Here is a 23,158-nt window from a genome sequence, read left to right as displayed (position 1 = left end):
CTAAACCCATTGAGGGTATAAGTTCAAGGAACACCAACAAGACATCAGCATGTCCTATCTGAGACATGCTTGATAGTTAATATTTTCAAGTGGAAATATATATTAGACCTTAACATGGAAGGATCACATGGTTCTCAGAAGATCAAAATAAGTAGTTGTACTCACCGTCCTTGCAGATGGCCCCCATCTGACACATTCCTAAGTCTAAGAGATACCCACTGGGACAGCTTGTACAGTTCTTGATCCCTGGACCATTGCATGTCAAACAGCTGGCGTCACATCTATGGGGAGAATGTACAATGTATCATCCTTTCACACATCAGGCGAAGGAAAAGATGTGTTTACTGTCAATCTCTTAACATCTTAAATTTAATTCTCCCTTTGAAGATGCCACAAAAATATTTTCTTAAATGAACTGCTTTAATTGACAACATTAAAGAAAACCTAGCAGGTAGACCGATTTTAAAGAGGAGAGAGCATGCACTTGAAACAGAAATACAACTTTAGAGGTTTTAAAGTGCTCCTGAGGCACACACACAAAAATCAGTTGGGTTTAAAGCTGCAGAGTGTTGGTGTCCATAGATAAATGTTTGCACCTTATTTTTCATTAATAATTGTATGATTCATATTGTTAATGAAGGCAGTCAAATAAGGAACCCAGTTGCCAAACACTGGAGCTTAAATGGGGGGAGGGGAATCCACTTACTTTTTGCAGGATTTGTATCCATTTTCTGAAGAGTGGTCAAAGTAGTAGCTGATACTACAGCTCTGCACGCATCTCCGCTCCTCCATGAAGTAGCCTCCTGTGCAGTTAATACACCCATCAGCGCCCGCTCCTTAAAAGCAAGACAAATGCAGGAAACAGAAACAAAGCCTCAGAAAAGGTTGCACAGCGGGCTGCTTTTTGCATAATTGGTGAAAATGATATTAATAGGTTGCAATTTTGAGAACTGTAACATTTGTACTTTTCCTTATGTTCTCTGGGGGAAAAGGCTTCAGTTTTAGATTGAACCCATTTGCCAAAAAACATCAAACCTCTTTTGAAAGCAAAGGAGGTATCACTGGGACGTTTTAAGTTTTCAGTGAGGTTAGGCTGCTGATTACTGACTTTTGAGACCGCATGATTGTCGGGAGAGGGCCATGCTTCTCCAGCATTTACACTAAAATTATCAAGAGGTTGCCTGCACACATCTTGCGTCTGCCCTTGGCCTCCTTGGAACGTATCTTCAACACAGAAGTTTGAGTACTACTGTTACATTGAAAATCGAACCCAGATAAGAAAAGACAAATACCTCATGATCTCACATAAATGTGGAATCTAAAAAAGAAGTCAAACTTATGAAAGCAGAAGTAGAAGAGGAGCTGTCAAGGACCTGGGGTGGGGAAGTGAGACCTGGATCCATGGGTGCAGTTTCAGTTATGCAGGATGAATAAGTTCTGGAAATCTAACGTACGCCATGGTAACTATACAATACTATACAATAGTATTGTATAGTATATAGTATTGTATACAGTATATACAATAGTATATTCAATAGTATATACTATATACTATTGTACAGTACTATACAATACTATACTGTATTGTATACTCAAAACTCAACTAAGAGAGTTGATCTTAAGTGTTCTCATCACACACAAACTATGTGAGGTGATGAATATGTTAATTACCTTGTATTATATATATCAAAACATCACACGTACATCTTAAAGTATATAATTTTTGTCAGTTATGCCTCAGTAAAGCTAGAAAAGTAAGTCTAATTAAAAAAAATTACCAAGGGGGTGTGCATGACTGATGGATAAAGACAAATGAAAGCCAAACCAGAGCTAGAGGAATAAATAAGAGGAGTGGGGGAGGAGGTACCTGCACAGGTGGCGCAGGAGCGGTGGCAGGGCTGGCAGTCTTGGCCGTTGAAGTACCATCCGTCCTCACAGGTGATGGCACACCGGGACCCCTGCAGGCTGGAAACACAGACGGCTGTGGTCAGGCAAAGAGGTCATGACTCCCCAAGGCCGTATGTAACGCATACAGTTTCCCCCAGAGGTCAGTGGATTTGGGAGAACTTCAGAGCAGGAGAAATAGCCCCTGTACCCTCTGTTTTTCTCCTCCCGATGCCTAGAATGCTTCTCTGTGCCTGTAATAAGTCTGTAGCCTATACATGTGCTACAAGTTTGGAGGACATTCCTCTTAAATTATTAGGCTGGCTGACACATTTTTTCTTTACTCAACATTTTATAACCTGGAGGTTTTTAAAAGTATTTTATGGACCAAAACAATCACCTTCCCTAACAATATGCCTACCAATCCCAGATCTCCTAGACCTACTCTACAATAAATGTTGTGGAGTAACTGTTGTTACTGTAAATGTTAAATGTTGTTCTGTAACTGTATATGTTGTAGGAATACGTGGTAAAATGATTACACCTGAAGAGAAGGGTACAACTATCTTGCCCAACCTTCAGCTCAAAATCCCAGGAATAGCCTTTTTAAAATTTTAAGTGTTTCTGATTTTAGTTCTTCTCTTGGACCAAAGCAAGAGAATCCTAACATACATTTGCTTCTATTGCTTTATTTATTAATTTTAAACTCTAATGAAATATTTGGCAAAATTATTTACTTACATTGCTGCTTCACCAAACATCTCAACTTTTCTTAGTTACACTATCATTTAGTATTTTTAGGTGTTATCTGTGCTATGTTTTATCTAAATAGCACTCTTAGGCATTACCTAATATGTTGCTAGAATGTCGAATGAGGAATGTGTATTTTTTTCTTCTAATTTTTTAACACCTGTAAGGTTTTTCATAGCCTACAGATTGATGCTTAAAAACAAATGTCTAAAATTTACAGCATTTAATATACAAACACTACTCATGGAATAACTCAGTAGTGAGACTGTTACCATAATCCCATGTCACCCAGTAGACAGTTCTAGAAAATGGGTGTCTAAGCAACAGGGTCAAATGCTTTCTGTGTTCTTATAGAAAATGCATTTCTATACATTGCTGCAATTCACGTTACTTGACTGTGCTTTGTATATGGATCATACTATTAAAAACTAACATTTAGTTTTCCCTTTATTTTTTATAATATATGTATATAAGTATTTTTATATATTTGTTTTTCCCTTTAAAGTAATTTGGAAAGAACAAAACCAAAGTAGATGAAAAAGAATCCCAGACAGTCCTGTTCACATTTTAATTCATATCCTTCTAGTATTTTATGCATAGATATTTTTCTGTTTGCTTAGCCACTATTTAAAAATTTACAGGTCTTTTGAGGCAAAATGGTCAACCATAGAAGCCCCTAAGAAAAACACAGGGAGCCTCAAGAAGACAGAAAGTGTATTTCATTCATAGATCTTCTCTTCTGGCCAGAGAGGTGTCATTTAAAAAGCCAATAAAAGAAATTCCCTTTCCTTTTGGTAGAGCTGGAAAAAGGGACAGTGCATCACATGAATCTGTTTGTGGGAGGAAATGGGACCTCTGATAAACTTATCAAAGTTGTTGTTTTTTTAAAGCTGCCTTGTTTTTCTAACAAAGGAAAACTGCTTCTGAGGCTGGCACTTGCGCAGCTGGAGACAGAGGGTGCCGTGTGTGAGGAGGGAATGCACTAAGTGGGGCATGCAGCAGAGCGCCGCCGGGAGCCCTGGTGCACTCTGCTGCGTCCAGACCCCAGGGGTGGCGCGGTAAGCGGACCCAGTCCTGGGTTCATGCTGGGGTGAGCCAGCTGAGTTAGACGTGTGCCGTCCCATATGCTCTAGCACCTGCGGGCTCGAGAGCACTTGAAATGTGGCTAGCGTGGCCAAGGCACAGAATTTAACATTTTATTTTCGTTCATTTCCCTCTCAATCTTACAAAGTGGCACTTGATTCAGTTATCAGAAAACTTTTAAATAAGTGCAGAACAACTTGGCTATCTAAAATCTACTTCAACTAAATTTTTATAAAACCTATATACAGATCAAGTATTTCCCCCCAAATTACTGTCTTAATTGAGATATGCTTTAAGGGTGAAATACACACCAGATTTCGAAGACTGGGCACTACAAACAAAATATAGAATATCTCACTGATTATCTTTCATATTGTCTTATATTGATTACATGTTGAAATAATATTTTGGATATATTTGGTTAAAGATTTCATTAAAATAAATTTCACCTGTATCTTTTTACTCCTTTTAATGTGGCTACTCAGGTATTTAAAATTAATATATATGGCTCTTATTTCTATTAGAGAACATTTTTTACTCTATAAAATGTTCCCTAAGAAATATAGAAAATAATCTTGATCGTTTATTTTTCATGGGCCAATTTCAGTGTCAGATATTGGAATAAGTGCTTTATAGATGTTATCACAATTAATCTTTATCATAATCCACCAATTTTGAGGTTAGTACCACCCTTTTATAGATGAGAAAACTGAAGCTCAGAGGAGTGAACGGACTTGACCAAGATCACACAGCTGATAAATGGCAGAGAAAGATTTAAGCCCACATTTATCTTCCTTTTTAAAAAATTATAACAGTCTGCTCCTTCTCCAAAAAGTAGTAGGATGCTGACTGGACTGATATTTATCAAAACTGAAGTCTTGAGATGAAAGGTACAAAACAAATGGACACTGAATGCATTTATGGGGCAAGAGAGAAAGCCAGAAATAATCAATCAATCAAAATAAAAATGATGTTCCCCTATTAATTAATGTAAAGGATTGCCTGCCTAGACTGCCTGAACCCTGATTATTGTGCCTTTGATCAAAAGTGGAAATAGAGGTACTAAGTGAAGTTGCTCGGTTGTGTCCGACTCTTTGCGACCCGGTGGACTGTAGCCTACCAGGCTTCTCTATCCATGGGATTCTCAAGCAAGAATACTGGAGTGGGTTGCCATTTCCTTCTCCAGGGGATCTTCCCAGCCCAGGGATCGAACCCAGGTCTCCTGCATTGCAGGCAGATGCTTTACCCTCTGAGCCATCAGGGAACTCTTAAAAGGGATGGAATGGAGCAGAATTCTAGTTTTATGTAATAAAGCCAGAGTCCAGCCCCTTACTCAGCATGGGATGATCTGACCTTCTTTAAGCATATCAAGAATATCTACTTCACTTTGATTCTCTCAAAGAATCTATCAACTGTCTGGCTTTAGCAATGAGCAAGTCTCATCCATTCAAGGATGACATCCCCTGGTATTAAATCTATGTGCATACCACAGCATAATGGAACCAGCCTGAGGTGCTTAAGATAAGACAATGATTGGCTATATGGAGAGAAATAATAAAGATAAGGGAATAGTTTCGACCATCAGAGGAATGAATCAGGGGGATTAAATATAATTCATTGATGTTACCTACGCAGTAATCCTTGACTGATACACTGTCGGTCAAAAAGCCCAAAGAAAGCCTCTCAAATGGCCATTTATTTACTTGTAGTTGAGCCATCTTTTCTAAAGAGAATTTTATTTGGTTTATAAACCTTCTGAAGCCAAGGTAGCATCCAATTTTTCACATAAAATGATAGAGATAATGCAAATAGCAATCAAGTGTCTGAATGGGAGTCAAACCAAGGGTGACTTATAAGAGAGCTACCTATTTACTTTTTTTCAAATTTATTGAGAAGTCCTTGGGCTATGTTACTTGGTGAAATCTTTCACTCTCTTACCTTAATCCCTCCCTGCATTCTGTACAGTTGTCAGATTCAGTACATGTCTTGCAGTTTTCACTGCACTTCCGGCAAAGACTTTTCTCTGTTAAAAAAAAAAAGAAACAAGGTTATAAATCATTTGGTCAGCTGGATTTCATAAAAGCATATGTTCTAATGTTTGCTAATGTATGCTATAGTATACATGGCCTGGAGTAGGAAATTGTAGGAAAAGCCCCAGACTCAACATTTGCTCTCACTTCTCATCAAATCAAATACAGGTAGGAATATACAGCATTGGGAAATACCTTAGTAATATCTACCAGTTTGTAGACAAGAAAGCAACAGCCCACTTAATTCTTAAATAGTGTATTGGTTTTTTCTTCTTCCTATTCTCTTTCCCAAGCAGAGTTTCCTAACTTCCAATTGTGCAAATCTCACTTATAAAGCTGGGGCACATCAGTAGTAAGTACAGAGAGGCAACACTAGCAGCGGAAGAACGGAATGGTAGACCTCATGCTCACAGCTCTAATGACTACTCCGATGAACTGCACTGAAAAGGGCAACCTGCTTTTAAGATTGCAAGGTAAGGGCTGATTATTTCTTGCATTGTTTTATTAAAGTTTATAGAACTGTGGAATCAATATAAATGTTACTATATTTCAGACAACACTTACATTTCTGGAGAACAGAAACATTTGAATGAACAAATACACTGTGAATACTGGCTTTCTTGTTTAATACCGAGCATTGAGGCAGAGGGGTGGGGGGATGGCAAGTACGTTACTGTCCTGTAGTGGAAAATGGTGATGTTATATTAAGTAAGGCCTTTTACCTCAGGTGACATTTTCCTGGAGACTTTGATCCCTTCTCTGAGATGCTGGTAGATCCTAACTTCAGGTATATATAGAACTGAATGAGGCTTTGTCCATAGGCTTCTCTGTCTGCTCTTTAAACGTTGGTGTTCTTCAGGGATCCAGAGAAGCACTGCTTCACCGGATCCCTCTAAGGACCTCCTAGAGGTCTAGCTCCTTTCAGAATTCTGAGCTCCTCGGCATGAAATACAAAGTTCTTCACCGTCTATGAGCTCCCCATCTTAGGGTCATCGAGAATGCTGGACATGACATAGGACCTGAAGCCAGAGGACCTAGTGTGGCATTCTGCTCTTAGCATCGCTAGTGGACAAGTTCACAATCTCTGTTCATTTGTTAACTAAATATTACAATGATGACTACCGCTGAGCTGCTCTTGAGGAGTTAATGACCTTATTCAAGGGAACTGTAGATATGTTGGCAGTAATTATTGCTAGTCACATACATATCACTATGCTATATGTAAATGGACTTATTAAAGGAGGAAATTAAAACAAAAGGCAATTGCCTAGAAGGAGAGAGATGCACAGACCACTTGTATCAGTGAGTGAACTGAAAATTGCTCAATCATCTGTGACTCTCTGCAACCCCATGGACTATGCAGTCCATGGAATTCTCTAGGCCAGATACTGGAATGGGTAGCCTTTCCCTTCTTCAGGTTTATCAGTGAAGTAATTGTTTAAATAACCTTCTTTAATTATCAACCTTCCAGGCTCTGGCAAAAGAACTGATTGTCTCAATTATCATTTTCCTATCCAGTACCACCTAGATTTCTTTTCCAAGGCTCAGTCTTCTTGATAGAATTTTGATTTTTTTCCTCAAGGAATACTACTTTAAAACTTTTTTTAAGTATAGTTGATTTACAGTGTTTATTACTGCTGCACACATAGTGATTCAATTATACATTTTATACACATTCTTTTTAAAGTTTCTTTTTCCACTGTGGTTTATCTTAAGATATTCAATATAGTTCTGTGTGCTATTCAGTACGACCTTGTTGTTTATCCATTCTGTGCATAAAAGCTTACATCTACTAACCTCAAACTCTCAGTCTATCTCTTCTCCAGCCCCTTCCTCCTTGGCAACCACCAGTCTGTTCTCTTTGTCCATGATTCTGTTTGTTTCGTAAATAAGTTCATTTGCGTCTTATTTTAGATTCCACATGTAAGTGTTATAATATGGTATTTATCTTTCTCTTTCTGACTTACTTCACTTAGTATGATAATCTTTAGTTGCATTCATGTTGCTACAAATGGCATTATTTCATTTGTTTCTATGGCTGAGAACTGTTCCATTGTGTGTGTGCGCATGTGTGTGTGTGTGTGTGTATACACACCATATCTTCTTTATCCATTCATCTGTCAATGGACATTTAGGTTGTTTCCATGTCTTTGCTGTTGTGAATAGTGCTATTAACATAGGGGTATATGTATCTTTTTGAATTACACTTTTGTCCGGATATATGCCCAGGAGTGGGATTGCTGGATCATATGATAGTTGTATTTTTAGTTTTATAAGGAACCTCTATAATGTTTTCCACAGTGGCTCATCAACTCACATTCCTACCAACAGTGTAGGAGGGTTCTCTTTTCTCCACATCCTCTCCAGCATTTCTTTTGCAAAGTTTTTAATGATGGTTATTCTGACCATTGTGAGGTGTACCTCACTGTAGTTTTGACTTGCATTTCTCTTATAACTAGCCGTGTTGAACATCTTTTCATATGTCTGTTGGCTATCTGTATTTCTTCTTTGGAGAAATGTGTATTTAGGTCTTTTGCCTATTTTTCAGTTGGATTTTTTGTTGTTGTTGTTGAGTTGTACAAACTGTTTGTATATTTTGGAAATTAATCCCTTGTTGGTCAGATCATTTGTAGGTATTTTCTCCCATTCTGTATGTTGTTTTTTCATTTTGTTTATGGTTTCCTTTGCTGTGCCAAAGCTTGTAAATTTGATTAGGTCTTGTTTATTTTTGTTTTTATTTCTATTGTCTTGGGAGCCTAAGGAAACAGTGGTATGATTTATGTCAGAGAATGTTTTGCCTGGGCTCTCTTCTAGGAGCTTTATGGTATTACACCTTATGTTTGAGTCTTCAAGCCGTTTTGAGTTTATTTTTGTGTATGATGTAATGGAGTATTCTAATTTCATTGGTTTACATGTGACTGTCCAACTTTCCCAACACCACTTGCTGAAGAGATTGTTTCATTCCACTGAATATATGTGTTTCCTCTGAAGATTAACTGATGATAGGTGTGTGGGTTTATTTCTGGGATCTCTATTCTGTTCTGTTGATCCATATGTCTGTTTTGGTGGCAATATCATAATGTTTTGATTACTGTAGCTTTGTAGTATTGTCTGAAGTCTGGAGGGTTATACTTCTTGATTTGTTTTTCTTCAGGATTGTTTTGGCAATTCTGGGTCTTTTATGGTTCCATATGAATTTTAGGATTATCTGTTCTAGTTCTGGGCTTCCCTGGTAGCTCAGTTGGTAAAGAATCTATCTGCAGTGCAGGAGACCTAATGTTATGGTAACTTGATTTGTTGTTCAGTAGCTCAGTCATGTCTGACTCTGTGTGACCCCATGGACTGCAGCACACCAGGCTTTCCTGTTCTTCACTATCTCCCAGAGTTTACTCAAATTCATGTCCATTGAGTCGATGATGCCATCCAACCATCTCATCCTTTGTCGCCCCCTTCTCCTTTTGCCCTCAATCTTTCCCAGCATCAGGGTCTTTTCCAATGAGTCAGCTGTTCACATTAGGTGGTCAAAGTATTGGACCTTTGGTAATTTAGGGATCACATTAAACCTATATAGATTGCTTTGGTAAGTATGGCCATTTTAACAATATTAATTATTCCAACCCAAGAGCATGAGGTATCTTTCATTTCTTTGAATCATCTTTGGTTTCCTTTATTAACGTTTTATAGTTCTCAGCAAATAAGTCTTTCACCTCCTTGGTCAGGTTTAATCCTAAGTCTTTTATTTTGGGGGTGCAATTTTAAAAAGTTCTTTTTTTTACATTCCCTTTCTTATTTCATTGTTGGTATAAAGAAGTGGAACTGATTTCTGTATGTTAATCTTATATCCTGCTACCTTGCTGAATTCATTCATCACTTCAAGTAGTTTTTGTGTGAAGTCTTTGGGGTTTTATATACATATAGTATCATCATCTGCATATAAGGACAATTTTACTTCTTCCTTTCCAACTTGAATGCCTTTTATTTCTTGTGTGATTGGTGTGACTAGGACTTCCTAGTATGTTGACTAGAAAAGGTAAGAGTAGGCATCCTTGTCTTGTTTCTGAATTGAGCAGGAAGGCTTGCAGCTTTTTAGTATTATATTGGCTGTGGGTTTGTCATTAAGTAGCTTTTATTGTGTTGAGATATGTTCTCTCTGTACCTACTTTGGTAAGGGTTTTTATCATGAATGGATGTTGAATTTTGTGAGATGCTTTTTCTGCATCTATTCAGATGATCATGTGTTTTTTGTCTTTTGCTTATTTGGTGTATCACACTGATTGATTTGCATATGTGGAACCATCCTTGTGAACTTCAGAAGAATCCCACTGGTCGTGGTGTATGATTTTTTTTATGTGTTGTTAGATTCAGTTGCTAATATTTTGTTGAGAATTTTTGCATCTATATTCATCAAAGATACTGGTTTGTAAATTTCTTTTCTGGTGGTATCTTTGTCTGGTTTTGGTATCAAGGTGATAGCTTCAAAGAATGGCTTTGAGAGTGTTCCCTCCTCTTCAGTTTTCTGGAAGAGCTTGAGAAGGATCAGTATAAGTTCCTCTTTGTATGTTTGGTAGAATTCACCTGTAAAGTCATCTGGTTCTAGACTTTTGTTTGTAGAGAGGTATTTTTTTTTTCACTCCAGTGGTTACTCAATTTTTTAAAATTAATTTTTATTAGAGTATAGTTGCTTTACAATGTAGTGTTAGTTTCTGCTATACAGTAAAGTGAATCAGCTATATGTATGCATATATCCCCTCTTTTTGAATTTCCTTCCCATTTAGGTCACCACAGAGCATTGAGTAGAGTTCCCCGTGGTATGCAGTAAGTACTCATTAGTTATCTATTTTATACATAGCAGCATATATATGTTAATCCCAATCTCCTAATTCATCCCACTCCCCTCATCCTTCCATTGGTAGCCATACATTGATGAGAGTTTTTAAATTAGATTCTATTTCAGTTCTAGTGATTGGTCTTTTCAAATTATCTTTCTTTTTAATTCAATTTTAGTAGGATGTTTGTTTCCAGAAATTTGTCCACTTCTTCTGGATTGTCAAATTTGTTGGCATATAAGTGTTTATAGCATTCCCTTATGGTTTTTTGAATTTCTCTATCAGTTGTTATGTTTCCTTTTTCATTTATTTTATTTGGATTATCTCTCTTTTCTTTTTGATGAGCCTGGTCTGAGGTTTGTCAATCCTGTTTATACTTTCAAATAACTAGCTCTTGGTTTTATTGACTTTTTTCTATTTTTTAAAAAAAATCTTTTATTTCTTCTCTGATCTTTATTTCTTCCTTTGCTGACTTTAGATTTTGTTTGTTCTTTTTCTTTCTTTTTTAAAAAATATTATTTTTGTCTGTGCTGGGTCTTTGTTGCTTTGTGTGGGCTTTCTCTAGTTGCAGTAAGTGGATGCTACTCTTTAGTGTGGTGCGCAGGTTTCTCATTGTGGAGCTTCTCTTGTTGCAGAACATAGACTTAGGCACATGGGATTCAGCAGTAGTTGCAGCACACAGGCTCAGGAGTTGTGGTGCATGGGCCTAGTTGCTCCACGGCCTGTGGAATCCATCCAGCCCAGGAATCGAACCTGTGTCCTCTGCATTGGCAGGGGGACTCCCATTCACAGTGCCACCAGGGAAGTTCCTATTCTTCTTTTTCTAATTTTATTAAGTGGTAGATAAAAGTGTGTTTATTTGAGATTTTTTTTTAAACAGTAAGGAAGCTTTTTAAAAAAATTATCTTATATTGGAACACAATATTGAAGTTGGTTCATAATGTGTTAGTTTCAGGTATACAACAAAGTGATTCAGTTATACATATACATGTATCTATTCTTTTTCAAGTTCTTTTCCCACTTAGGTTATTACAGAATATTGAGCAGAATTCCCTGTGCTTGTTGGTTATCTATTTTAAATACGGTAGTATGTACATGTCAATCCCAAACTCCCAATCTATCTCTGCCCTTCACCCTTCCCTCTGGTAACCATACATTCATTCTCTTAAGTCTGTGAGTCTGTTTATGTTGTGTAAATAAGTTCATTTGTATCATTTCTTCTAGATTCTGCATATAAATGATATCATATGATATTTGTCTTTGTCTTGCTTCACTTAGTATGATAATCCCCAGGTCTATCCATGTTGGTGCAAATCGTATTCTCATTCCTTTAAATGACTGAGGGATATTCCATTGTTTATATGTAGCACATCTTCTTTATCCATTCATCTTTTGATTGACATTTAGGTTTCTTCCATATCTTGATTATTGTAAACAGTATTGTAGTGAACATTGGGGTGGCATGTACTCTCTCAAACCATGTTTTTCTATGAATATATGCACAAGAGTAGGATTGCTGGATCATATGGTAGCTGTATTTTTAGTTTTTTAAGGAACCGCCATTCTGTTCTCCATAGAGGCTCTACCAATTTACATTCCCACCAACAATGTAGGAGAGTTCCCTTTTCTCCACACCCTCTGCAGCATTTATTGTCTATAGATTTTTTGATCATGGCCATTCTGACTGGTGTGAGGTGATATGTCTTTGTAGTCTTGATTTGTATTTCTCCAGTAGTGATGTTAAACACCTTTTTATGTGCTCCTTGGCCATTTGTATATCTTCTTTGGAGAAGTGTCTATTTAGGTCTCCTGCCCATTTGTAAATTTTGGAGACTAATCCCTTTCTGGTTGCATTTTTTTTTTTTTTTTTACCATTCTGTGAGCTGTCTTTTCATTTTGTTTAGGTTTCCTTCACTGTGCAAGCGCTTTTGAGTTTAATTAGGTAACATTTGTTGGTTTTTACTTTCATCTGGGAGATGGATCAGAAAAGATATTGCTGTGATTTATGCCAGGAATGTTCTATGTTTTCCTCTAGGAGTTTTATATTAATAGTACTCAGTCTTACATTAAGGTCTTTAATCCATTTTGAGTTTATTTTTGTGCATCGTGTTAAAGAATGTTCTGATTTCATTTTTTTGGTTTGTTTTTATTTTTTACATATAGCTGTCCAGTATTCCCAGCACCATTTATTGAAAAGTCTTTTGTCCATTGTATAGTCTTGCCTCCTTTTTTGTAGATTAATTGGCCATAGATATGTGGGTTTATTTCTGGGCTTTTTATCCTCTTCCATTGATCTATATTTCTGTTTTTGTGTCAGTATTACACTGTTTTGATGACTATAGATTTGTTATATAGTCTTAAGTCAAGAAGCCTGATTCCTCCAGCTCCGTTTTCCTTTCTCAAGATTGCTTTGGCTATTCAGGGTCTTCTGTATCTCTAAACAAATCTTACGATTTTTTTTGTTCTAGTTCTGTGCAAAATGCCATTGGTAATTTGACTGAATCTGTAGCTTGCCTTGGGTAGTACAGTCATTTTGACAATATTGATTCTTCCAATCCAAGAACATGGTATATTTCAGTCTGTTTGTCATCTTTGATTTCTTTCATCAGTGTCTTATAGTTTATAGTGTACTTTCCTTAGGTTTCAGTTCAGTTCAGTTGCTCAGTCGTGTCGGACTCTTTGCGATCCCACAAATTGCAGCAGGCCAGGCCTCCCTGTCCATCACCAACTCCCGGAGTTCACTCAGACTCACGTCCATCGAGTCAGTGATGCCATCCAGCCGTCTATCTAATCCTCTGTTGTCCCCTTCTCCTCCTGCCCCCAGTCCCTCCCAGCATCAGAGTCTTTTCCAATGAGTCAACTCTTCGCATGAGGTGGCCAAAGTACTGGAGTTTCAGCTTTAGCATCATTCCCTCCGAAGAAATCCCAGGCCTGATCTCCTTCAGAATGGACTGGTTGGATCTCCTTGCAGTCCAAGAACTCCTAGGTATTTTATTGTTTTTGATATGATGGTAAATAGGATTGTTTTCTTAATTTTACTTTCTGATTTTTGTTGTTAATATATAGAAATGCAACAAATCTCTGTGTACTAATTCTGTATCCTGCAACTCCCTGAATTTATTGATGAGTTCCAGTGGTTTTCTGGTAGCATCTTTAGGATTTTCTATGTGTAGTATCATGTCATTTGCAAACAGTGACAGTTTTATTTCTTTTCCACTTCTTTTACTTCCTTTTCTTTTTCGATTGCCATGGTTAGGACTTCCAAAACTACATTGAATAAAAGCGGACCTACTTGTCTTGTTCCTGATCTAAGGGAAAATGCTTTCAGCTTTTCACTGTTGAGTTAGCTGTAGGTCTGTCACATATGGCCTTTATTATGTTGACGTATATTCTCTCAATGCTTACTTTCTGGAGAATTTTTATCGTAAATGGATGTTGAATTTTGTCAGAAGCTGTTTCTGCATCTATTGAGATGATCATATGGTTTTTATTCTTTAATTTGTTAATGTGTATATAGTATCCTTCTTTATTTTTCTTTGTGACCTTTGTTTTAAAGTTTATTTCATCTAATGAGAGTATTATGACCCCTGCTTTCTTTTCATTTGCATCTGCATGAAATATCTTTTTCCATCCCCTCACTTTCAATCTTTGTGTGTGCTTTGCCGTAAAAATGGGTCTCTCATAAGCAGCATATTGTAGGCTCTTGTATTTTTTTAATCAAGTTGTCACTCTGTGTATTTTGATTAGAGCATTTAGACCATTGACATTTAAGGTAATTATTGATAGATATGTATTTATCACCATTTTAAACCTTGCTTTCTCATTGATTTTAAATTTCTTCTTTGTCACTTTATCTTTTTTTGTTGTTGTTGTGGTTTGATTTTCTTTTGTATTATACTTAATGTTCTCTTCTCTTTGGTTTCTGTGAATCTATTGTATGTTTTTGATTTGTGGTTATCCTGTTTTTCAATTATGTTAACCCATTCCTATATCTACTTGCCTTAGACTGGTAGTCATATAGGCTTAAACACATTCTAGGAGAAGTGAAAAATCTATACGTTCTTACTCTTCTCCACATTTTATAACTTTGATGTCCTCTTTTATATCTTCATTGTTAGGGAAATTAAAATAGAGGTAGTCTTGTTCAGGCTTCAGAAGCAGGAGAGCAGGCCTCTGACTTCTGACCCTGCCAGGACTATGTGCCTGCCTATAAGTACACCACTTGTTGCTGGAAAGTTAAGGGGCACTTTACATAAGAAAGTTTAGTGGGTCTTGAACTTTTCTTAAGCCGTTGAGGGCCTGGCCAGCCCCCTCTGCTCTCCAGGGTCTAAGAAGTCTTGTGACTCACAAGGAGAAACAAATAGTATTGTAAAAGTTAAAGGAAAAAACCAGGGCTGCTGTTTTGCATACAAAGTGATGAATATATCAGTTTTTGGCCTGGGATTATAAGCAGGAGCTCTCAAAACTGCAATTTCAAGTCTTAACCTGTGGAGTGTATACACTTCCTGGGACCGTTTCCCAACTGGGACTCCAGATTGCTGTCATTCAGGACTTTAAAGCACTATTCAAGTCTAGATGTAGGTTGTTGGCCCAATTTGGTGATAATGTATGTTGTTACTTCTCTGTTGCTTCTATTTCTTTTAATGACTATATAATTGAAACTAAGCCAAATAATCCCCTATTAAAATATTAAAATTGTTCATTGTGTGTGCAATGAGTGGTTGCTTTTGTTAACTAATCCTTCTAACTGAAAATGAGGTAAAACTTTCAGCAAAACGATCATGTTCATCCTTTTGCTATTCATTGTAATTATCGTTACTTTCATAGAAATTTTTTGATTTAATTTTAAATTTATGTACTGGCTTATCAGTTTGTGTGCAAAATGGCTGCCCTGGTTTTTTTCCTGATAGCTCAGTTGATAAAGAATCCACCTGCAATGCAGGATACCCTGGTTTGATTCCTGGGTTGGAAAGATCTGCTGGAGAAGGGAAAGGCTACCCACTCCAGTATTCATGGGCTTCCCTGTTGGCTCAGCTGGTAAAGAATCCACCTGCAATGCAGGAGACCTGGGTTTCTGGTTTCCTGGAGAAGGGAAAGGCTACCCACTCCAGTATTCTGGCCTAGAGAATTCCATAGACTGTATAGTCCATGGGATCACAGAGTCAGACACGACTGAGAAACTATCACTTTACTTTCCAACTGTGATTTTCTCTTACCTATAGATTATTTCTTTTCTATTTGGAGAAGACCTTAATATTTCCTTTAGGATAGGTTTGAAAGTGAAAGTGAAGTCGCTCAGTCGTGTCCGACTCTTTGCGACCCCGTGGACTGTAGCCTACCAGGCTCCTCCATCCATGGGATTTTCCAGGTAAGGATACTGGAGTGGGTTGCCATTTCCTTCTCCAGAAGATATTCCCCACCCAGGGATTGAAACTGGGTCTCCCACATTGTAGGCAGACACTTTATTGTCTGAGCCACCAGGGAAGTCCTAGCATAGGTTTAGTATTGTTGTATTCTTTTGATTTTTATCTGAGAAATTCTTTATCTCTCTATTCTAAATGGTAATCTTGCTGGGTAGAGTATCCTAGGTTGCAGGTTTTTCCCTTTCAGGACTTTGACTATATCTTGCCACTCCCTCCTAGCCTGCAACATTTCTGTAGAGAAATGAGCTGATAGCCTTATGGGGGTTTTCTTGTCATTAACTCTGATTTTCTCTTGTTGCTTTTAGAATCCTCTCTTTAAATTTTGCCATTTTTATTATAATATGTTTTGGTGTAGATCTGTTTGGTTTTTTTGTATTTTGAATTCTCTGTGCTTCCTGTACCTTGATACCTGTTTCCTTTACGTTTGGGAAGTTTTCTGCCATAATTTCTTAAAATGCATTTTCTATCCCCTTTTCTTTTTCTTCCCCTTCTGGAATCCCTATCATGTTTACATTGGCATGTTTTATACTATCCCATATATCTCTTATATTGTTTCTAGTTTTTTTTTTTTTTTTTTTCCATTTGGCTTTCTGTCTGCTGTCCTGATAGGATAATGGAAATAATCCAGTCTTCCAGATCACTTATTCATTCTTCTGTTCATTTCCATTAGCTCAGCTTTCATCTCTGTAAATGAATTTTTGTAATTTTTCTGTATAGTTTCTAGTTCCTTTTTACAGCATTCTGCATTTCTGTCAACAGCCTTTCTTAGCTCCTTCAGTTTTTTCATTATCTCCTTTCAAAACCTGGTGTCTGTTAGGCTGAAGAGGTCCGTTTCATTTTCTTCTGGGGGAGTTCTCTTGGTCTTTTAACTGGGAGTGGTTCCTCTCTTCTTCTTTGTCCTTCTCTTACCTTGTGAGTTTAGGAGAAAGAATGACCTATGTGGTCTTGGAGTGTGCTCGTCATCATTCTCTTGATATAGGGTCTGCCCAGTCCTGGGGTTCTTGGCAGTGGTGGCGCCTCAGACGTGCCCCCCCAGGGCACATGATGGGAGAAGAGCTGGCTCACAACCACTCCGTGGGGCTGGGCGTCTTTTCCAAGATTCAGCCTTCTTGACAGAATGTTGAATTTTTCCTTCAAGGAATACTACCTAGTTCTGAGCCCTTAGGTCTGCTCCACATTCTTTTTCTCCTTTTTCCATCAAGTTGCAGATCATGTTCCAAACTTGAGGGAAAATAAAAACTACAGCCGTAACCCCTCCCCATTGCTCTAAGGCTAAGTCAAAAGCCCCATCTCCCTCATAGAGAAGTGCTGCCTGTGTTTGAATAAAAAACTGCTTAAGGAGCAAGGGTATCCACTTTAAAATTTTTGCTGCTTTTGAAAAAAAAAAAAACAACTCTTGTTCCTTTAAAGTTGGGTTTTCTTTTTTCTTAGGTTGGGTAGAAACAAGAAATTTCACTGTCATACTGTGGTGTGACACTCTCATTCTGATAAATTATCCAGGGCTCAGAAATAAAGCAAAAAATTCCTGCAGTCCTTACCAGAGCTATAATAGAGCACTCTCTAAAAAGAGGTGTGCCTGAGGATTACTGGATTCTCTAGGGAGTGTGCCTTATCTGTTCACTAATGACATTTGATTAGAGCCCACATTCTGTGAAGTTACATGTTAATTTATAAATTTTTGTTTGATAAAAGTTGCAAGTGAGTTCTGCCCATTTGAAAAAATAACCCTCCAAAATTCTAATTGTATTCCCATGTATGAAATTTATTCAGTTTTTTCTCTAACTCAGCAAATGGAGTTCATTTGCCTTTCCTGGTGGACTGTGATACCTGATAGTCTTTGAACCCACTTATCACCTTTAGGTTCCTTTATTGATGGGTTAAATAACTCTGATAAATTCCAGTGTCTATTTACACCTTACTGATATCATAAAAGTCTGTTTCCTTTGCTTAATGTGCAGAAAAAAACAGGCCTGGCTGCTATCCTTGTAAGGTTGGCCCATGGCTGACATTTGGAAAGTTGGATTTCATGAAGTTTCCCACTACCTTGACTAGAGTGGCTCATGGTGCCTAAACTGTTCGTAGAAACAATATGGTTTGTATTGAATACGTGCTTTCCTTTGCAGAGTCTGGAATTTTGGTATGGTACAGGCACAGGGTGCCTTCATGTTTTTGTTCAGTCATTAAGTCAGGTCTGACTCTTTTGAGACCCCATGGACTATAGCCCGCCAGGCAACTCTGTCCATGGGATTTCCCAGGTAAGAATACTAGAGTGGATTGCCAGGGGATCTTCACAACCCAGGGATTGGACCCATGTCTCCTGCATTGGCAAGTGGATTCTTTACCACTGAGCCATCAGAGGAGCTTTCATGACCAGATCCCAGTTACACCTCTGGGTGCTGAAACTCTAGGGAGGTTCCCTGGTAGCTGACATTCACACATAATCACAGATTTTTGATGGGGATGGGATGTATCCTGTGTCACTCCATTGGAAGAAAACTCTTGGAAACTTGCACCTGGTTTCCTCCAGACTGTCCCGCATGCCTTTCCCCTTTGCTGATTCTACTTTGTATCTCTTTACTATAGTAAGTTATAACCATGAGTTCTTGAGTATAATTATATACTGAGTCTTATGGGTCCTCCTAGCAAGTCAGTGAACCTGAGGGTGAGGCAGAGCACCGCTTGAAGGAGTTAGTTACAGGCATTTTTACACAAAATATTTTTTGCAAAATTTTCTAAAATTCATTTTTACAAAATATTCTAGTGTTCTCCTAAAAACTGACTAGCTCTTTTTTGATATTAAGAAAGGCCTAGATTTCATGAGGACTATCCCTCCCAAGGTCGTTCAAGTGAAAACCTTATATTTCCTCTCTAAAAACCAAATTTGGGAATCAACTCACTGGTGTCCTGATATGATCCATCAGGGCAGTGAGTGACACAGCTGTTGGTTTCTTCATTCAGGAAGTATCCATATTTACAGGACAGGCACTGGTCCCCGTGGCTTCCAAAGCAGGAGTCGCAGTTGGGGGCACACTTTCTGCATCGCTTCTTATCAGCGTGGTAGTGGCCAGGAGGGCAGCTGGAGACACAGATTCTGCGTTGTGGGATGATAAAGAAGAGCAGTGTCACCAGAGATTCAGTCCTGAGTGAGTAAGGTGCTGAGCACACAGCTGTCCTCATTCTCAAAATCCTTTTTAAACTGTGATGGTAATACCACATCCAAAGGGCCAAATTCTGTTGGTTAAAGCCTTCTTGTATGTAGGGTGCTGACATAGCACTGCAGTTACATAATACCAAGTCCACCAAGCAAGGAATGTCTTGGTCCAAACCATCTTCCAGTTCGGGTCTAGCTCTTTAAAGGGGATGATGGTTAGAAACTGAGTCTCAACAGGAAGGTTGTCTGTTGGGTTGAAGAGAAGACATGTGAACCATGATTTTATGCAAAAATCCCTATATAAAGGATTAGTTTCTATTGTTGTGTATTGTTATATGAGTTCTGGGATGTGTATGCTATTGTCTAAATTAATATATTTAGGGAGTTCCCTACTGGCTTAGTGGTTAGGATTCTGGGCTTTCACTGATGCGGCTTGGGTTCAGTCCCTGGTTGGGGTACTGAGATCCTGCAAGCTGTGTGGCATAGCCAAGAAAAAAAAATGTATTTGAAAATTTAATGCTGTTTATGATAAAAAAAAAAAAAAAAACACTTCTTTGTTTGCCCATAACTGAAGATCTGGGCTTTATTTATTCATTTAACAAGTACTTGATGCTGCTGCTAAGTCGCTTCAGTCGTGTCTGACTCTGTGCGACCCCATAGATGGCAGCCCACCAGGCTCCCCCGTCTCTGGGATTCTCCAGGCAAGAACACTGGAGTGGGTTGCCATTGCCTTCTCCAATGCATGAAAGTGAAAAGTGAAAGTGAAGTCGCTCAGTCGTGTCCGACTCTTAGCGACCCCATGGACTGCAGCCTACCAGGCTCCTCCGTCCGTGGGATTTTCCAGGCAAGAGTACTGGAGTGGGGTGCCATTGCCTTCTCCAACAAGTACTTACTGAGTACTAATTAAATGTCAGGCATTTGCCAGTCTAGGAGATAATGAGAGGGGCTGGGGTAGCCAAGGACTTTTCCTTTTAAGAAATTTATTTTTAATTAAAAATTCTTTTTAAATTTAATTTTTGCTTTATATTCCCTTTAAGGAACTGAAATTCCAGCATGGATGTGACAGGAATAGGACCCTCCTGGGTGACTGGAGTGTGGATACCAGGTCGGCTTCCTAGAGTGAGTTTCCTTCTGAAACAGGAGGGAGAGGTGTTAGGGATGTGGGAAACAGCCTGGAAGAACATGGCTTCTGATGAGCAGTGTGTTCCACAGCCTTCCCTGTGGATACATATCCGCTCGAGGCAGAATCCAGGGGCTCAGAAGCATGGGTTCGAGCAGGCCCACCTTACTGTCCAGAGCAGAGTAGTGAGGATGCACAGGGACCAGTAGCTTTGCCACATGGAAAGCTTACACTTTGAGGAATTCAGAAAATCATCCATTTCCTGGAGGGAAAGTGCAGCTGTGGGGCATCAAACATCAGTGGGATGGAAAGGTCTAGAAGGGCAGATCAGGCATGTGCATAACTAGTCCCTCCCCATCATCCTTTGAAATGTGAGAAAAGACCTCTGCAGTTTCCTAGCCTAGATCAAAATCGGGTTGTTTTGTAATTCAGTATCATCAGTTTGTAGATCAAAAAATTGTAGATCAAAATCGGGTGTTTTGTAATTCAGTATCAGTTTCACTATTCAAATGATGCAGCGAGGTGTAGGGGCCTGTGCAGCAGCATCTGGACTTTGGTTCTGGTGGGAGACCATGGAACACCCTGCCGCTGGTGAACTGTGGGAGCTCCCAGGAACTGCCACCAGGGAGCGCGCTTCAGGTATCCTGATGGGGCATCTCTCTTACCTGGTGTTATTTTTCAGCTTGTAGTAGTAGTGCAAACAGTCATTGCAGTGGTCGGGTCCTGGCCCATCACAGCCCACCTCACTGCACTCGGGGTCACAGGGGCCTCCAAAAGAAATCAGAATAACACTTGGAAAAAGTGATTTTAAGCACGTAAGTGTTAACTTGAATTTGGGATAAAAATAGGCTTTTTCTCCCCCTTATGCAGTGAGAGTTTTCCTTAAGAGTTTCTAATGCAGTAAGATGGAATAATGTTTAATGTGGCTATAAGCCGAGATAAATTCTTGCTTTTATGGGGGGGGCGGAACCTCAATTAGCTAAGTATCAAGCATGTAACTCCTAGTCGGGACCTTGTCTTCAAAGTACATGTATAGTTGCTTTGTGGGAAATGACAACCCAGAATTCAAAGAAAAAAAACCACTGCAGCAACTAAAAAAAAAAAATGATTGCAATTAAATATGCATAATAATTAAAATGCTGGATTTATAGAAAAATGAGAATTTTATGCTGTTAGCAGAAAAGAAAAGAGGGCTGTTATTCAATGTCCTGACCAGACTGCCTCTCTCATCCAAGGTCATTAAAGCCACTGAGTACCTCTGAGATTAGAGCCAGAAAGAAACATCATTATGGGGTCTGGCACAATTTTATCAGCATCTCGTCTTGGATTACAAAGCAGGTACTTCAGGCACAGATAATAGATTTAAAATTGCATCCTACCCATAGGCCAATGGGCAACTCAACAAAAGAAAACTATACATAAGTTTTAAAAGATGCAAGCAAGCTTAAAGAATTCCAGACCAAGGATGAATGTTCCTCATCTCTCTTGCTGTATATTCTTTGGTGAAGAACTAGAAAGAATGCACAGGCAGGAAAAAAAATGCTAAAAAGAGCTATTTTGTGATTGATGAAAAGAGATTTTCTAATGACATGGGCTAGTTATAGATAACTTACTTCTTTGACTCCTCCTTTTTGTTTTCTGTAGTTTGAGACATTTGGTCTCATAATCTTCAAGCTATTTCCCAATGAAAACTCATGATTTTAACTAGCGATTTACATGGTACATGAAATGCACAAAAAGTCAATCAAGGGTACCAGAATTGTCTTGAGGCACACTTATTTTAATCAAAAGGTCTTACTTTTGTTGAAATTTGTTTTCCTTTAGTCACTGTAGGACTATGTTCTACAGTTACTAAATTGAAACATAAAATGGTAGAAGTAGGGGAGGAATGACCTGGAGAAAAATCTAGTAGCCATACACCCTCATTTTACAGATAAAAATGATTTTCCAAGAGTTATAGTGGCTCGTCTAGTTGATCTCCCTAGGAGAGTTGGGGTCAACAGAGGTCCTGCTTCTTAGTTCAGGTCTCCGACTTAGGGGTAAGTCATGACCTTTGGCTCTGAATAGAAATGAGTCATTTTAAAATGCTACAGACTTGATGTATATTTCTGCTTAATCATAAGAGTCATTTGACACTGTTTATCTCTATTTTCCCAAAAGCCTTAAAATTGATCTTGAAATTAAGTTCCACAGCTATTGCAACTTGCAACATTTTAGCTGACTACTGCAGTCCATGAGGAGAGAGTGCTTCTGCTGCCTAAGAGTTGAAGTTCAGCCAGCTGTGGGTCCCACAGTGCCTGGAATTTGATGAAACAGTACAGGGACCTGGTTATGAGAATGCCATCTGACCCTCTCAAAGGCTGACTTCTTAATGAAAGTGAAAATCATTGTGGTTTAGTAAAGTTGATACCTGGTTATAAATATTATGCCTTTATTTTTGGTTAGAAGAAGAATTATTTTTAGCCTAGATCTAACCATTTTCATACTCTTAACTGACTGAAACAGATTCAAAGAAGTATCGAGTGCTATGCATTGAAACCTGTTTTTAAATGTTAACTGGCACTATGTATATTAATGTAAAACAGTTGTTAATTTACTCAAGTTTTCAGCTTGTACTGCCTGGTATGTCTGTGTAAGAAGCCAATTTTTGTGTATTGTTACAGTTTCAGGTTATTTATATTTGATGTTTTGTAAAACTCAAATACAACTATACTGTACTTATGGACCAAATAAATGACATCTGCATACTTGTTAAAAAAAAAAAAAAGAAAATCACAGCTCCAAAGAAAAGGAGTTATTGGGTGGCCCTAAATTTTCACCAGATGATTACTACAATTAAAACAAACAAACAAACCCCAAACCATTTATTCTTGATATGTGCCAAAGGACTC

General features: G+C 38.3%; 1 protein-coding gene across 3 annotated transcripts in view; it reads right to left on the bottom strand.

Annotated features, from left to right (window-relative positions):
- Positions 1-23,158, bottom strand: part of PCSK5 (proprotein convertase subtilisin/kexin type 5) — a 519,637-nt gene that overhangs the window by 159,579 nt on the left and 336,900 nt on the right. For all 3 annotated transcript variants that reach the window (XM_027549490.1, XM_027549491.1, XM_027549492.1), the window contains 6 exons: positions 20,933-21,035; positions 18,894-19,087; positions 5,656-5,740; positions 1,868-1,965; positions 707-836; positions 166-281 (listed from right to left, as the gene is read on the bottom strand). In XM_027549490.1, the coding sequence (XP_027405291.1) occupies positions 166-281; positions 707-836; positions 1,868-1,965; positions 5,656-5,740; positions 18,894-19,087; positions 20,933-21,035 (726 nt within the window). The remainder of the gene's footprint in view (positions 1-165; positions 282-706; positions 837-1,867; positions 1,966-5,655; positions 5,741-18,893; positions 19,088-20,932; positions 21,036-23,158) is intronic.

This window comes from Bos indicus x Bos taurus, chromosome 8 (assembly GCF_003369695.1).
Source record: "Bos indicus x Bos taurus breed Angus x Brahman F1 hybrid chromosome 8, Bos_hybrid_MaternalHap_v2.0, whole genome shotgun sequence".
Taxonomy (NCBI): Eukaryota; Metazoa; Chordata; class Mammalia; order Artiodactyla; family Bovidae; genus Bos; species Bos indicus x Bos taurus.
This window is presented reverse-complemented; position numbering and strand designations above follow the sequence as displayed.